The sequence below is a fragment of the Hakea prostrata genome, chromosome 5, assembly GCF_041222555.1.
Source record: "Hakea prostrata isolate BN-2017 chromosome 5, UWA_Hpros_2, whole genome shotgun sequence".
Taxonomy (NCBI): domain Eukaryota; kingdom Viridiplantae; phylum Streptophyta; class Magnoliopsida; order Proteales; family Proteaceae; genus Hakea; species Hakea prostrata.
Genome location: NC_142604.1, coordinates 9,257,855 through 9,272,273, shown reverse-complemented (window position 1 = coordinate 9,272,273; position 14,419 = coordinate 9,257,855). Strand labels below are relative to the sequence as shown.

At 37.6% G+C, this 14,419-nt stretch overlaps 1 protein-coding gene across 1 annotated transcript; it reads left to right on the top strand.

Annotated features, from left to right (window-relative positions):
- Window positions 1-161: 161 nt before the first annotated feature.
- On the top strand, window positions 162-14,193 carry HEMD (uroporphyrinogen-III synthase family protein). The gene is made up of 10 exons (XM_089155044.1): window positions 162-416; window positions 2,914-3,001; window positions 3,168-3,234; window positions 4,453-4,571; window positions 6,727-6,822; window positions 8,145-8,200; window positions 9,599-9,684; window positions 10,138-10,272; window positions 13,988-14,045; window positions 14,157-14,193. The coding sequence occupies exons 1-10, from the start codon at window positions 192-194 to the stop codon at window positions 14,169-14,171; spliced, it is 945 nt and encodes a 314-aa protein (XP_089011170.1). The 5' UTR covers window positions 162-191; the 3' UTR covers window positions 14,172-14,193.
- Window positions 14,194-14,419: the final 226 nt, after the last annotated feature.

Sequence of the window (14,419 nt, the reverse complement as noted above, 5' to 3'; positions counted from 1 at the left end):
GAGTGAAGAACAATTATCACTAAAAGATCTTTACTTTTTTCTATTATTTTATTATTTTTCTTTAAAATTAAATATTTAAATCCAAATCATAATTGAGGCAGTGTTGACGTGTTACTGGCAGGTGGCGTTTGACGCCGTTTAAAGAAAATCAAGTGGATCGAAGATGAGCTCTCGCTACCCAACACGTTTCGATGGAAGGAATCTCTCTCCTCTCTTCTTCTTCGTCTTCGTCTTCTCTTCTTCCTTCTTCTTCCTCCGTTTCGTGTCTCTTACAACCTAACCGTAGACATCTCTGTCCTCGTTCCTTCAGAGCTCAAGCTGTTTCTTCTTCTTCGTTTTCTGTTACCTTTACAGAGAAGCCGAAGGTTGTCGTTACTAGAGAACGCGGCAAGAATGGGAAACTCATTAACGCTCTGGTAAGTGATAACTTCTCAGTATTTGAATCGCTTGTCCTAATTCCAGTACATGTTGCTCCTTGGCATTTCTTCTATGGTATTTTCACAAATTTTCTGGATCGAATTGCTGCTTTGATGTTTGAACTACTACTTTTAATTAACACAAATATTTCTGTTTAATTATCTTCCGGATGCATTATAAGGGACAATCGTCTTAGAGACTAGAGAAGTACTGAACACTCTTGGTTTGAGCTTTCTTCCTTCTCGCAGTCCAGTGGAGTATTACTTACGATTTAACCCAAAAAAGTAAAGAGTATTAGTTACCGAGTAGAATATTAAAATATTATCCAAAATTCTGCTTGTGGAGAACTCGAAATGCACTGATCGATGGGCCTTAGGTTTTTACAAAAGCAAGTTTTGTTGGAAAGAAAATTTTAAGACTCTAAACCAAATTGAGTAAAATTTTGGCACTTTAAATCCGAAAAAAGATCCTATTCGTTCGGCTGAAGATATAAATTTCCACTTGTATCTGATGCAGTTCCTAACCTGTGGTCCTGTTATTCTTCTTTTGGATTTAATCCGGTTGGAAGTTTTGAACCCCATTACTGATTTCCTTGAAGGTCTTAAGTTCAAGGTTTTGGTTTTCAAAATTAAACAAGTTTATCAGTTTTAGGCTCCCGGCATAGCTCTGTTCTTGGGTGCTGGATCCAATCGTATCATATGTTGTGAGAAGCATGAGCAATTGGGAAGCTACTAACAATTGATGGAGCCCACTTCAGCAAGCTAAACAGATCCAAACTGGTCAGTTATATAGACTATGAATGCAGCACTAAGAGTTTGTAGAAACAGAGAAAATCTGAAGCCATCTAATTAGTGCGTTGATGCCTTGCTCCATTACTGCTATTCATTCATGTTGGTGCTTATTCTTCTGAACCTGAAACCCCGGCCAGTTGACAAGCTTGTATAGGTAATGGGAATGTCTAAAGGGATAGTGACTAATGTAAGCCCAGATTACAGTTAAGCTAACCCCAATTTTACCCTTAATAGTGTCAAATAATCTCAGCAATCTTTGTTTGCAACCAGCAGTTAAAAACCGTGCCACTGCAAATCAGTAACAGGGTATACGATTATAAGAATTAAAAAGGGTGCTGTGGTCTCAGATAAGACTAGAATCCCTATCAGGAATAACTCTACTTCAGGCAAAAGGTTGCTGAAAATTCTGAAAGTCTCAGGTCCAATCAACTTCTAAGTTTAGAGATATGAACAGTTAAAGAAAATAAAAATACAAATGAAAATAGAAAATCAATGTTGTGGACCAATCAGCAATCATAACAAGTCCAAACTAGAAACCTTAGTGATGGTTGAGGTATGGCTGCTTCCAAGTTGTAGCTACAGCAGGCTTCTAGCAGCCCCAACTGAAAGCACAGAACAGAAGGAAAAAAGTGTAATGGTTCAGTTCTAACTTTAAAGTTTCAATGCAAGCAATGTTTTGAACTATTCATCAGACCTGGTACTGAAAATAGATTCTGATATGATTTAGATCACTAATATGTTATACAATTCAGAAGCTCATCAAATAGGACCAAAATAAATCGTAAACCAATAAAAGATCAAGAAATTTTGAAACAGAGAGAAAATTTTGAAGTATCTGAGATAACAGGATGTAGTTCTTCAATGTTTAGGCTGCTGAGTTTAGGTGATTCCAAGTGTAAAACAGTGTCTCTTGATGTATAGAAATTAGAATAATATTCAAGACATGCTTAGATCTCAGTAAGCTCTATAGGCCACTAAACCTCAGTCAACTTTTGTAAGACCATCAGAAATTTTGATTCAAACAATGAGGCAATCATAGAAACCCACTTCTTGTCAATGATTATCGCAATACAATAAGGGAAAAAGAGAAAAGATTATTTACCCATAGCATCCAAGTCTGACCATCACATTCTGGGAAGAGAACCATTCTCAACCCATGCCCTAAAACCATATCCTTTTCAATATCTGTTCTTCTTCTTCTTCTTCTTCTGATTTCTTTAAAGAAAAGTCTGTTACATACAGTTGCTTACATCCGATCCTCGTATTGCTATTTGTACTGCAAACCAATATCCTATTGCTACTCTTATTGAAACAATTGATTCTTTAAAAAAAAGCAAGGAACTAGATCCTACTTTTGCTCAGCCTTAAACTCTTAATATTTAGATTGGATTAACCCAAGCACAGACATGACTAAAATCAACTCCTAAACTTAGCATATTTTCAATTCTTAAATTAACTAGGCCCCTCTTGTAAGGAGGCCCAAACTAAGTACAAGAAAAGAGAAGGCTGGCCCATGTGTAAGAACAATATTTCAGCCACTGGCTGGAACTTGAATCTCTGTTGTTATCACTGTGAAGTTGTTTTGATCTGTTCCTGCCCTTCCCAAAGATGAAAGAGAGTACTAATGCAAAAAAAGGGAAAGCACTACATAATGATTGCTTCTGTTAGATCGAGTGACATCCACTAATACTTATCCATTTTACAGGCAAAATATAGTGTCAGCTGCTTGGAACTTCCTCTCATCCAGCATACAGAAGGGCCTGATTTTGATAGACTTTCTACCGTCTTAAGTGGTGGGTTTCAATGCAAGGGGAAAACTACCCTGTCCTGCTGGTTTCTTTTCTTTTTGATCACCTTAATAATCTTCACGAGTTAAACTTATTATCTGTTCATTTTCTGCCCTGAAAATGTGAACAAAAAACCCACAATTGTTTCTTTTTTTGTTTCTTTTGCTACCAGACAAAGCATTCGACTGGATTGTCATAACTTCTCCAGAAGCAGGTTTAGTGTTCCTTGAAGCTTGGAAGTAAGCATTACAATTTGCTTTATGTAGCACAATATTTTTCTGTACTTGATATGATGGGTGCTGCTGTTTGCTAGAAGCTTTTTTAGGGTTAAATATCATAATGTAATTGTTATAATTTTTATCATGATATCTATGCACTGGAAATAAGCCAGCTGTGAATTCTACAACTTAAAAGCATTATACTGTTACCAAATTCAAGGATGATCTTATCCCAACTTGAGTCGAGCTTCTCTCATGTTTCTCTATTTTGGTTTCCTATGAGATTATTGGACCTATTTTGTTACACACATCTTCATCTTATTGATAATCTTAAAGAAGTTCTGTTGCTAGTTCTCTTTTGTCTACACAAGTTCTTAAATATATTTTCTTTAGCTTCGACTGCTAATGTTCTTGTTTTCAATGCCTTCTTACTATCTTGGCTTTAGCATGTTTGAGTTTCTGATATGTTCTTATACAGCATTTAGTAATCCCTGAATAAAAGAGACATTTGTTTGATGAGCCTTGTTGAATCTGACTGGATTATTATATTTTGGGCTGTATCTTCTGTAACTGACTATTATATTTTGGGCTGTATCTTCTGTACCACTGACTTTGGAAGGCCCTTGACATGTTAAATATCTGCAAGCTGGCAGGTTTAAGGCCCAAATTTTGTTGTGCAGCAGGGCCCAAGTTTCCCATTTCATATGTAGGGGTTGCCATGTGACAAATAAATACTTGGAAATAGATCAAGTAATTAAAACTTTTGAAAAGTGGTCGAAAACAAATGGATGGCTGAAAATACAAGGAAAAAATCCTAACACATGGAAGGATACTGGATACATGACTAAATTTAGATAAAACACATGGCCAGTCTGGATCATGCTCATCATTCCAATGATTTGGATTGTTTCATGGAGCGATTAAGTCAATCACATAGAAAAGCCTTCCTCTGTGGATCATGCAAAAATGTTCTTTTGTTTAGAATAATTTTCCTCTTTTTTGATATCTTCCCAAATCTCCATGTATTTCTCTTGAGGGTTATTCTTGCTCCCTGCAATTCAAAGCGTACCTAGTTGGTTTATATTCTACTAGAACTGTACGTCTGTACGTCCAGTTCACCCCAAGATGGATAACTGAACAGGAAATCACTTTTCTAGTAATGTATTTGAGTTCATGCTCATCTTGTGAATCATTAAGCTACAATTGATATCAGACATTTACAGTAAATGTTATCTTTAGGGCTGCTGGGACGCCAAAAGTTCGGGTAGGTGCTGTTGGAGCTGGTACAGCAAGCATCTTCAAGGAAGTAATGCATTCCAATCAGCAATCTCTCACTGTTGACTTTTCACCATCAAAAGGTGGTTATCTTTCCTGTAGATGTCTTGGTTTACTCATTACATATGGGGGCTGTAAATTTGTTTGGATGGTGGAAAGGTATCAGTAGTTGCCTGTTTACTCTTAATGGTTGTGTTTCATCCAATGAACCTCCTATATTGGAAAACTACAATTTGAGTAAATTTGAGTTATCTAACCCAATATGGAGATTTTATGGACTTATTATGTTCCACAAATGTGCCTAGCAGGGTTTCATTTCCATTCCTGTTTCCTTCTAGTCAATTTCATTTGCATTGAAAGGATGACAATGGCTACCATTTCTGGGATTATTTGAAAAGCATGATACCCTCTTAACTTCTGTATGGATGCTGCATATAAAAGTCTCAGTTATATTCAATCTGTTCATTCTTAATGTGTTGGTCCCTAGCTGCAATCAATGTACCACTGGTCTCCCAGTTCAAGATCAACCTCTTGCATTGGGGAGGTTCATATTTGTTTAGCTTCTCCCCATGTAGTTGTCATACTGCAAACTCGACCTCAAGCTAGCAAAACCAACAGAGAGATTGATTGCAATAGGATCATTACAACAGACTGAAATTCTTTTTTTTTTTATTGATGTTATTCTGTTATATATTAAAGGAGAACAAAAGGAAAAAGGAAAAGGAAAAGAAGAAAAGGGTGATAGAATCTGCTCTCTTGGACCATCATCCTCTCACCCAAGAACTCTCACAATTGCTGCATCTCATAGCTCCTTTCTTTTCTTTTCTTTTTTGTGGTTGAATCTCTGCACTCTGGTCAGCCTCATACTCCAATTTTTAATAACCCAATTACAAAGCACCCTGTTCGAAGCTTAAGTAACTAGAGAGTCCTAAAAACATAAACTATAATTTATAAGACTGATAACATAGAAACTCGGTATTTGTCTAAAGGAAGCTAACTAGGTCTTAAGTCTTCAAGAAGCTGTCCCGTCGATCCTAGAGTTGCTTGCCGTCTAAGGCTTCCAGAGTAGAAGCACAAATAATCCAAGCTGGGACCACAACACTGTTTATGTGCACAGTGCCTTGGATGGTATTCATTCGAACAGAAATGTAAGCACATGTGGTGTGGAACACATTGTACAAATGTAATAGGTCATAACATCATTTTGAGTATGTGCATGCATGTTTTTGAGTGAATGAACCCAGTACTGTGGCCTTATCAACAGGATTTAGTGTTGGCTAAGTCCTATGGGATTGGTTCACTGAGATGATGTATGAGTCAGCTATCCTGAAGTATGTTGTTGAGTTCTACGAGAAACGTGTGGAGCTTGTCAAGGAGTCAGCTGAAGGGCAATAGTTCAGAGAGTCATATAGGAAGTTATCAGGTCCAAACCCAGATTGCTTCTAAGGCAACTAGGGTTGATCTGCGGATACCCAATCTGCAACTGGCACTAAGGTCATCCGTCATCCTAATCTGTTCTAAGTTATTTATTTATTTATTTTTTTTTTTTGGGGGGGGGGGGAGATGGTAAGCCGGTAATAAATAATCTGTTGCAAGTATTACCTAATCCAATTTAGACTTATGATGGATTGTTAGGCATTTTTTTTCTCTAATTAAATTAAAAGTATGTATATTCATGGACTGTGTAGTTTTGTTTAGTTGCTTATTCACATGTTTATTCTTCCCTGTGATTTATTCTTGCATAAGTGAGGAGCTAGAGCTGCAATGCAAGTTTTCTCCTCTCCTGAAGCTTGCATTGGAAAGCTTTCTGGTTCGGCAGTATTTCTTTTTAGATGCTGGTGACACAGTTGGAATGTCCAAGAATTTGAGGCCCACGACTTTGGATGCATGTTTGATGTCTGTGCTTTTTTATATTAGAGAGTTCTTCACCAACTTGCTTTAGCTACTTATCAGTTTAGATCCCCACACTGGTATAGTGGAGACCTCCCAACTATTGGAGGAGGGCCACTATACTGCTGGGTTACAGCTATGTGGACCATTTCATGCATTCAATGTTCATTGTGGTGGTAACCCCTGTTTGATGAGCAGGGTCACTGGGGAATCTTTTTCAAGTAACTTGGGCAGGGAAATGAAGGAACTGTAATCAGGATTTTGTGCTGATTGTATGATAAGCCAATATTTCTTTCGGCCTTTATAATGGGGATGACAACTCTAAGATTGTATGATTTGATTTTCCAGCAACAGGGAAGGTTTTGGCTTTGGAGCTTCCCAAGCAAGGGAATGGCACATGCACCGTCCTGTACCCTGCTTCATTGAAGGCTGGGCATGAGATTGGTATGTATAGAGAAATCAGTGCATTTTTTATGATTTTGTCCATCCAATGCTCAGATTGTCCTAGTGTCCCTAGTTGATATATAACTCTATGTAATGTAGCAATGATAGTATAATTGCCTACTATGCAACTTAGAAGCCATATCAAATATCAATGTAATTCGATATGGTTAACATAGTAATGTCCAAATATAAGAAAATGAAGCCACAGGGGTTGGGGGGGGGTAATAAACATTAATTAGCTTAAAATCATGTAGTGTCAACAAGGAACTGAGGCTCCATGCAATTCCATAGATATGCAAACAGAGTAGCATCCCCAGCATCCAGTCTTTATGATTATATTGTGCAGCATCTACAGATGGTGCAAAAGACACTGGCTATTCTAATTTACACTTGGCTTTAGTGTATACCATCACAGTGTGTGCCTGTAGCAAATAATTCGATGCACCATTCAACTTGATGAAAGTCATTTGGACACTAATGTTAACCATAGAAGGTTCAGTGTCATCCTTTGTATAGAAGGGGATATAAACAACTAAGAACAAGCATACACTCATGAGAGATACGAAGGAGATCAACTACAATGTTGTTACGTGTGGTAGGATAGAATCTCCCAAGTACTGTCTTGATCCAATAATCACACAACCAAAATTTTTCCATAGATCGGTTGCCCAAAAAACCTGGGCAGGACTCACCGGATTTGCCTTCAATTGGGATTCAAGTTTGGCCATGATCATGAACAAAATCTCAAAATTGACATCAATTCAGTGGTTCGATGGGGTTACTGTTGAGGCAATTTCAGAAACAACTCGCTTTTCTAGTGATACTTCCAACAACTACGGCTTCTGTATGCTGTTGCTGTCAAGCCTGTCATCCACAGTGACAAATTATTCCTTACCATGACAATAAATACCAAAGTACCCTACCTGAAAAGCACCCTATTGCGAACATCTGTCATGATGGATCCTGTTTCTTCACATTCTTCTCTGCAAGTATCTTTGAATAGTTTGTGTATGGAAACAGTAATCAGTTACTTCTGTTTTTTTTATGGTTAGTCCTGCATACCATTGCTGGGAAAATTGAACTGATTATACCATAAGGATCAATATTTACAGAGGAATGTCCAAATATTCAGATATTTTGCAACCTAATAGATCTTGCTTATACTTAATATCTTATCACTGAAGAAGGAGATCAATAGTCTTTTATTCTTTATGTAAAGTGAAAAATTCCAACAACCTATAGTTTGCATGATTTTGATGTTGGTAAAGCTTCTATTTGTAGAGAAAAACTAATGTGCCCGAGTAATGTGGTATGCATTGCAGAGGAAGGTCTATCAAATCGTGGTTTTGTAGTAACAAGGCTCAATACATACTCTACGGTAACAACAACTTGATCTTGTTGTTTATGAACAGGATAATTCATGTTTTCTTCGTTAAGTGCTTTCTTGGTGTTTTCTGCTGAATTTTATTCTTCCAACTGATGTTATTCAGGTTCTAACATTAGAACCAGTATCAAATACATGCTAATGTTCAATACAGACATTAATTAATCATTAGTAAACATCATCCCCCCCCCCCCACCAAAAAAAAAAAAAGAGGGGGGGGGGGGACCAAAAAACATTTTCAACCTTTCCTGCTGTACCTGCTACCCTGTGTGTTAATTTTTATGTTCAAGATAAAGCAGTTTTCTGCCCATTTGAGAAATTGCTGAATTATGTTCGTCTCATAGAAATCATTTCTACCATGAAGCTATTTGTATCCTTAACTTTGTTTCTGTTTCTGTGCATGTCCATGTCCTTCTATCTTTTAATAGTTACTAGGTATTCATCCATTCTTTTCTCTTCCCTTGCTATTGGCTTACATGTTTTTGTGACCTTACTTTTGGTGTTATGAATTATTGTACCTCATTTAATTCCCTCATAAACCTACTTTTGTGGTTTATTTCCTATTCTGGTTAAAATATTATGTTACAATGCATGCTCTATCCCTGTTATCACTTAACTTACATGTACAGAACTTTTATAGCCATGATACTCCTTAGCTTTCTCCATGATGTGATCTTTGGAAAAGGAAAACGGTGAACTATGACAGGATTCAGTAGCATTCTATCATGTTCACTACCAACATTTGTAACAAAGGTTATTGACTCTTAGTAGGAGACCTATCAAAGAGTATTGCAGTTGCAATGAAAGAAACAACTGCACAGAATTTAAACACAATTCTACAGCTAAACATATTACACGATAGGGACACAACCCCTATAGTTAGTTTATCTTTAACATGATGTAATAGTTAACAGGTGCATCCTGGAATTAGTGTAGGTTGCTTGATTAGGATTAGTAATCAATGTGGGAGTGAATCTGTTCAAAATCTCTATTTGTGGGAATCATACTTCAGGTTTTGATAGATTTTCTTTTCAGATGTCTTACTACAACAGTTTATCAGCTTAGTCATGTATTTTCCCTTTGTGTAAAAGCCTGATAATTATCACAGTTTTGTCAGCTTAATCATGTATCTTCCTGGTGCCTAAGACCTGATTGGGGGCATCTGTGTGTGTGGTCTGTGTCTAGTATAGATAACCTCCCAATCCCATGCCTGTAAAAGGCTTGAATTCTTAGCTTTCTTTTATGAGGGGAGACTTCTTTGAATTTCTTCAAGATGATCCCTAAACTAGACCATTCGGTTGTTTTGCAAATTCCTTTGAGGTAGGAATATTGTGTTGAATTAAATGAGTTTCCTTCATTGAACTCCAGAACCCTCTGAAACGTTGCATGCAGGCACCTGTTAATGATGTTGACCGAACAATATTGGCGCAAGCACTTTCTTCTCCAGTTGTCACAGTAGCTTCTCCTTCAGCAGTTCAGTAAGTGTTTGATTCTGTGTCTGTTATCTAGTGTTTATTAGATAGCCTCAGTCATACACTTGGGGCATATGCACATTTATGCTGTGATCTTTCTGTAAAAGGTGAAGGTTGGGCATGCTGGCTACTTCATGTAATCGAGTTGCATTGCCCAGTGAGAGGGGTGGATGGGAGTAGCAGGGTAGCCCTTTTCCATCGGGAGGAGAGAGAGGTGTGGACGAAGAGGGGGGACAGTGGGCACACTGACCGCATGCTCACCCTTTCCCTTCTTTAAACCACGCCTCACAGCTGTTGAACTAGTCTCTTAAACCAAACTTGAACGACATCCTTGGTGTCCCCCTCTCTCTTCCTTGCTCACTGACATTTTATTTTTCTTTTTCTGTTGGTGACTGGGGAGAAGGGTCTTCTGTTGAGTTATTTGCTACGATTCACCTGAAATCATGTCTATTGCAACAGGGCTTGGGTGAATCTTATTCCAGAACCGGTCAAGTGGAATAATTCTGTCGCTTGCATTGGTGAAACTACTGCTTTGGCCTCAAAACGTTTAGGCTTGAAAAATGTGTACTACCCTACAAATCCCGGTCTTGATGGGTAACCTCTCTCTTTGAAGCCTAACAACTCCAGACCCACACACATGCACATTGGTAAACATGCACACAGTTATGCAATGTGTTTCTTATTTACTTTCCTCTTCATTGCTTATGTTAAGAAAAAACCTAAAATTCCCTGTCCTGGCTGCTGTGGTGCAAGTAGGGAGGCTTTGCCTGACTTTTGAAACCCACGCTCCCCCAGAGGCCAGTTTTGCCAGTTGGGCGTCCCTAGCTCAGCCGATCTGGATTCAACATAAACTCAATTGGCCGAGTCTCCTTATAGTAAATGGGTATATTTATAAGAAAAATGAGGAGAGGATTCAAACTTAGGTCTAAGTGATGGCAGGCTGATGTAACCTCAACTGAATGAGGACCAAGCACAGATGGGATGGAAATTTATTATTTCTAGTCACTTCAGCTAGAGTTTATTGGGTACCTATGGGATGATCTCAAATGGGGTTATGTGGTTTGGGTTTAGGCTGAAGCTGTGACATGATGGGATTAAGGCTTTGGGGAATCAAGAAGGAATCCCAATGGGTTTACTATGGGATCACAAGTAATGAGAAACAAAAGGCTTTCTGTTTCTTGAGAGGTTGATGTGGGGCAATATGGGTTAAATCCTTGACAGGGAAATTAGAGTATAAAGATGGGACAGGGCTCTAACGTGGGTTGAATCTATTATGGTAGGTGTAGGGGATATCCCTTAGTTTGGTTGAATTTGGATGGGTAGTTCAGGAGTTGCTCAATATCTTAATTTTATGGGTTTACAAGATCTCAGATTCAAGGACTTGCTTGTTTTTAGGGTTTGAAGGGACAAAGGCAGGGGTATGGATCAAAGGTTTTTTTTTTTTTTTTTTTTTTTTTTTTTGGGTGGGGGGGGGGGGGGTGTTGTGGAGGTTGAATATATCTTGATGCAATTCTGATGGTGGAAATGGAGAAATAAGGTTTCTCAAACTCTGGGGTTTAGGGGATTCAATGGAGGGTTTAGGATTAAAGAAAAAAGGACATAAAGAGGGAAGAAAGGGTGAGTTAATGACTATAGCTGACTGAATCCAGAGTCAAAGCTAGGATCCTTGGGTTTTATGCACCCAAGAATCCCAGGCTTCTTTGACTATAATCACCAAGCAACCGGAATTAATTTTCGCACACTTGGATTAGAAACCTCAGAGAGAACAGCAAACTTTTAAGCAATTTGTGTATCCTCACATCACATAGGGCTTAAACTAGAGGATATAGGTCTGTCCAATTACAACTAGAACTTGGAAAACTTGAATAAAATTAGACCCTAGTCGTGATTCCTTACAACTTAAATTGGACCAGAATTATATGAAAATGAACAAATTAGACAAGTTCCAACCGAGCTATGCTAAAAGACTTCAAAAAAAAAGGAAAATAGAGTGTAGGAGCCATACAATCACCACTTGTACTATATTGCTGGGCAGCAGGCTAGGGAGACTTATTTGGCCTTCTTCTTGCACATGCAGGTCCTCAGACCTTCACCGCATACCATCACTGTTACTATCATGACTAACTTCGAGGCCTCATCCCTAACTCAGCATGGTGGCTGGGATTTTTCTACCTAGCTCAGCACATAAGCTGAACATTCCAGCCCAAGCAAGTAAAAAATTTGGTGGCTGATCACCCCTGGTTTTTTTTAAGTGCAAGTTGCACCCATGTATGCCAATACGCCTAGTGATAGTTTAGAGTTCATAACTATCACCTGGCCACAACTGCCTCAGTTCATGTGATAGAGGAGGCTACACCCCACCTCACTGATGAAATTCCATCCTGGCTCAAAGTCGAGGTGAATTACCTCAAATATGTGACATTAATATCTTGTAGCTACCGTCTAGTGCCATTTCCATAACTTTATTTGGAACTGCGAACTAAACTAGAGCCACTCTTCGTGATTGTTCCAGCTTGTTATGGGTGCTAAGTGCTAACTGAGCAGCTCATGTGGGTTCAGCTAGGCTGTTGGTGAACTTGCACAGACCCAACTCACTAAAGTGATGAAATTATTAAGGGATAATTACTATTGCCCCCTTATACTTTGGTTTTATTACTAATCAAACCCTATTCTTTGTGAAATTACTATTGCCCCCCTCATTTCTAACGGTGTTAAGTGGCTGTTAACATCAAATATGAAATGTCTATTTTGCCCTTAGAATTAAGAAGTCAAAAATATTGCATTACCCTCATTTATAGAAACTATATTGAATGTCAATTATATCCTAAAATCTTATATTTTAGAATTAGTTTTGGATTTGGTGGGACCACATACTTATGGTTGTTGAAACTTTCACATTCCACTTAAATTTTTCATTATCACCATGATGGAAATTTTACAAACAAATTAGCATATAAGATGCTAATTGATAGAAAATTTGGTAATATATATTATGGTCAACATATATTAGGTGATTTTCAATTTCCAACTTTGAATTAAATTTGATATTTCTTAATATTTTAGTTTCATTTTAAGTTTTATTTAATTACATTTCTTTATTTGGTGATTTCTTTTTAGAGAAGAAAAATCACATCTTTCCTTTATTCGGTGGTTTATTTTTAAAAAGAAAAGTGAATTTAAAGTTAATTTTTTTTCCCATAGTTAATTAAGGGTAGTATTATAACTTGACAAAAGAGTAAATAAGTAAAAAGATAATTGCGGGGTTATTTTTGGGATTTTGAATAAATATATAGATGCCACATCATCAGTAAACTAACGGAGTTTAACGGTAGGGGGGCATTAGTAATTGTAGACAAAGTTAAAGGTTGGATTAGCAATTTTAAAAAGTACAGGGGATAAAGTAGTAATAAAATCAAAGTACAAGGGGGCAACAGTAATTATCCCAATTATTAAATATTTTGGTGGAGGTCAACCAAAGTCGGACCAATACCCTTATGCAGTCCAGTTAATTAATTAATCATGAATTGTTTTTTGGCTGACCCAATCATGGCCTGCTTATTGATAGTGTCAGCCAGATTAGCAGTTGCCTCACCAAAAATTCGTACAAATGAGATAGTTGTAGTCTTTTAATCACATGGACAACCTTAATACTGTGATTTGACAGTTAAACCACCTAAACTGGTCATACCCATCTATTAGTTGAATTTGATGTTGGAGACTGCACTTTATGGTCCAATAGGTGCACTTGTCTTTATCTTATCACTTCCTTCCATGAAATTTATGGATCCCATTCATTTCCTACTGGGGATATTTGCACTTCTGGTTTTTTGAAGACTGAGGAGAACAATATATTAACAGTTTGTTCTCATGCATCCCTCAAATCTCTTTGCTGAATTCCTGCATGCATTGTACTCAAGTAACCCCATTGTCTGGTGCACTATCTTAATTATGTCTAAGGTGGCCCTGAAAATTCTTTAATGAATGAAAGTGTGATGATGGCAATTAGCGGCCACCACTTTGAGGGCAAACAGTTGTGCAGACAGAAAAAATGGGGTGACACTAAGAACTCTAGGAACCTATGACGAAGAACTTGCTCCTTTTTCTCTTGAATGATGACAATTAATTATTGTGCTTTCTTCATGACCTTTATCATGGTACTAATGTATGACTAAATGACCAACCACTTAATCCTCTTGTTCTACATGATTGATTTGTTTTTAAAATGGCTGCATTCATAAATAGCATATTCAATTTTTTTTTTTTTTTAATGAAAAACCTTATGACTCAAATGTTATCTGTGTCATCACAGGTGGGTTGATAGCATCCTAGACGCCATGAGAGTTCATGAGCAACTCAAAAAGGTTAAGGTAAGACGAACTGGGAACCCAATATTCTACTTCAGTCATTGCTTTTTATGGTTTGTTTCGCATAGAGATGAATCAAGTTAAGTCTTTTTCTTTCTTCTTTTCCTATCTCAGGCTGTGGCTTGTTGACAAGAAACAAACAAGTGCAGAACTAACGTAACTAACTTTTGACTTTACCAATGCTCCTGAGGATCAAGTATCTATGTAAAACCCGAACAATGCAGAGTGTGATGTTCCAAGTTGGGGGTGAGAACTGAAGCATCAATTGCTTGACTTTAGGATCCGCTTGATGCTTAAGTTGGCAGTAAGCCAGGAAGCATTTATTTCAATGATCAAGAAGCCATCAAGTTGATACCCCATGGTGAGGTTACTGTATT

What these genes read in the sequence shown, in the direction of transcription:
- HEMD (XM_089155044.1), top strand. Translation starts at nt 192, where the DNA reads ATGGAAGGAATCTCTCTCCTCTCTTCTTCTTCGTCTTCGTCTTCTCTT. An exon ending in GGAAACTCATTAACGCTCTG is followed by an intron (nt 417 to 2,913) that starts GTAAGTGATAAC and finishes TCCATTTTACAG; the next exon opens with GCAAAATATAGTGTCAGCTG. An exon ending in ACAAATCCCGGTCTTGATGG is followed by an intron (nt 10,273 to 13,987) that starts GTAACCTCTCTC and finishes GTGTCATCACAG; the next exon opens with GTGGGTTGATAGCATCCTAG.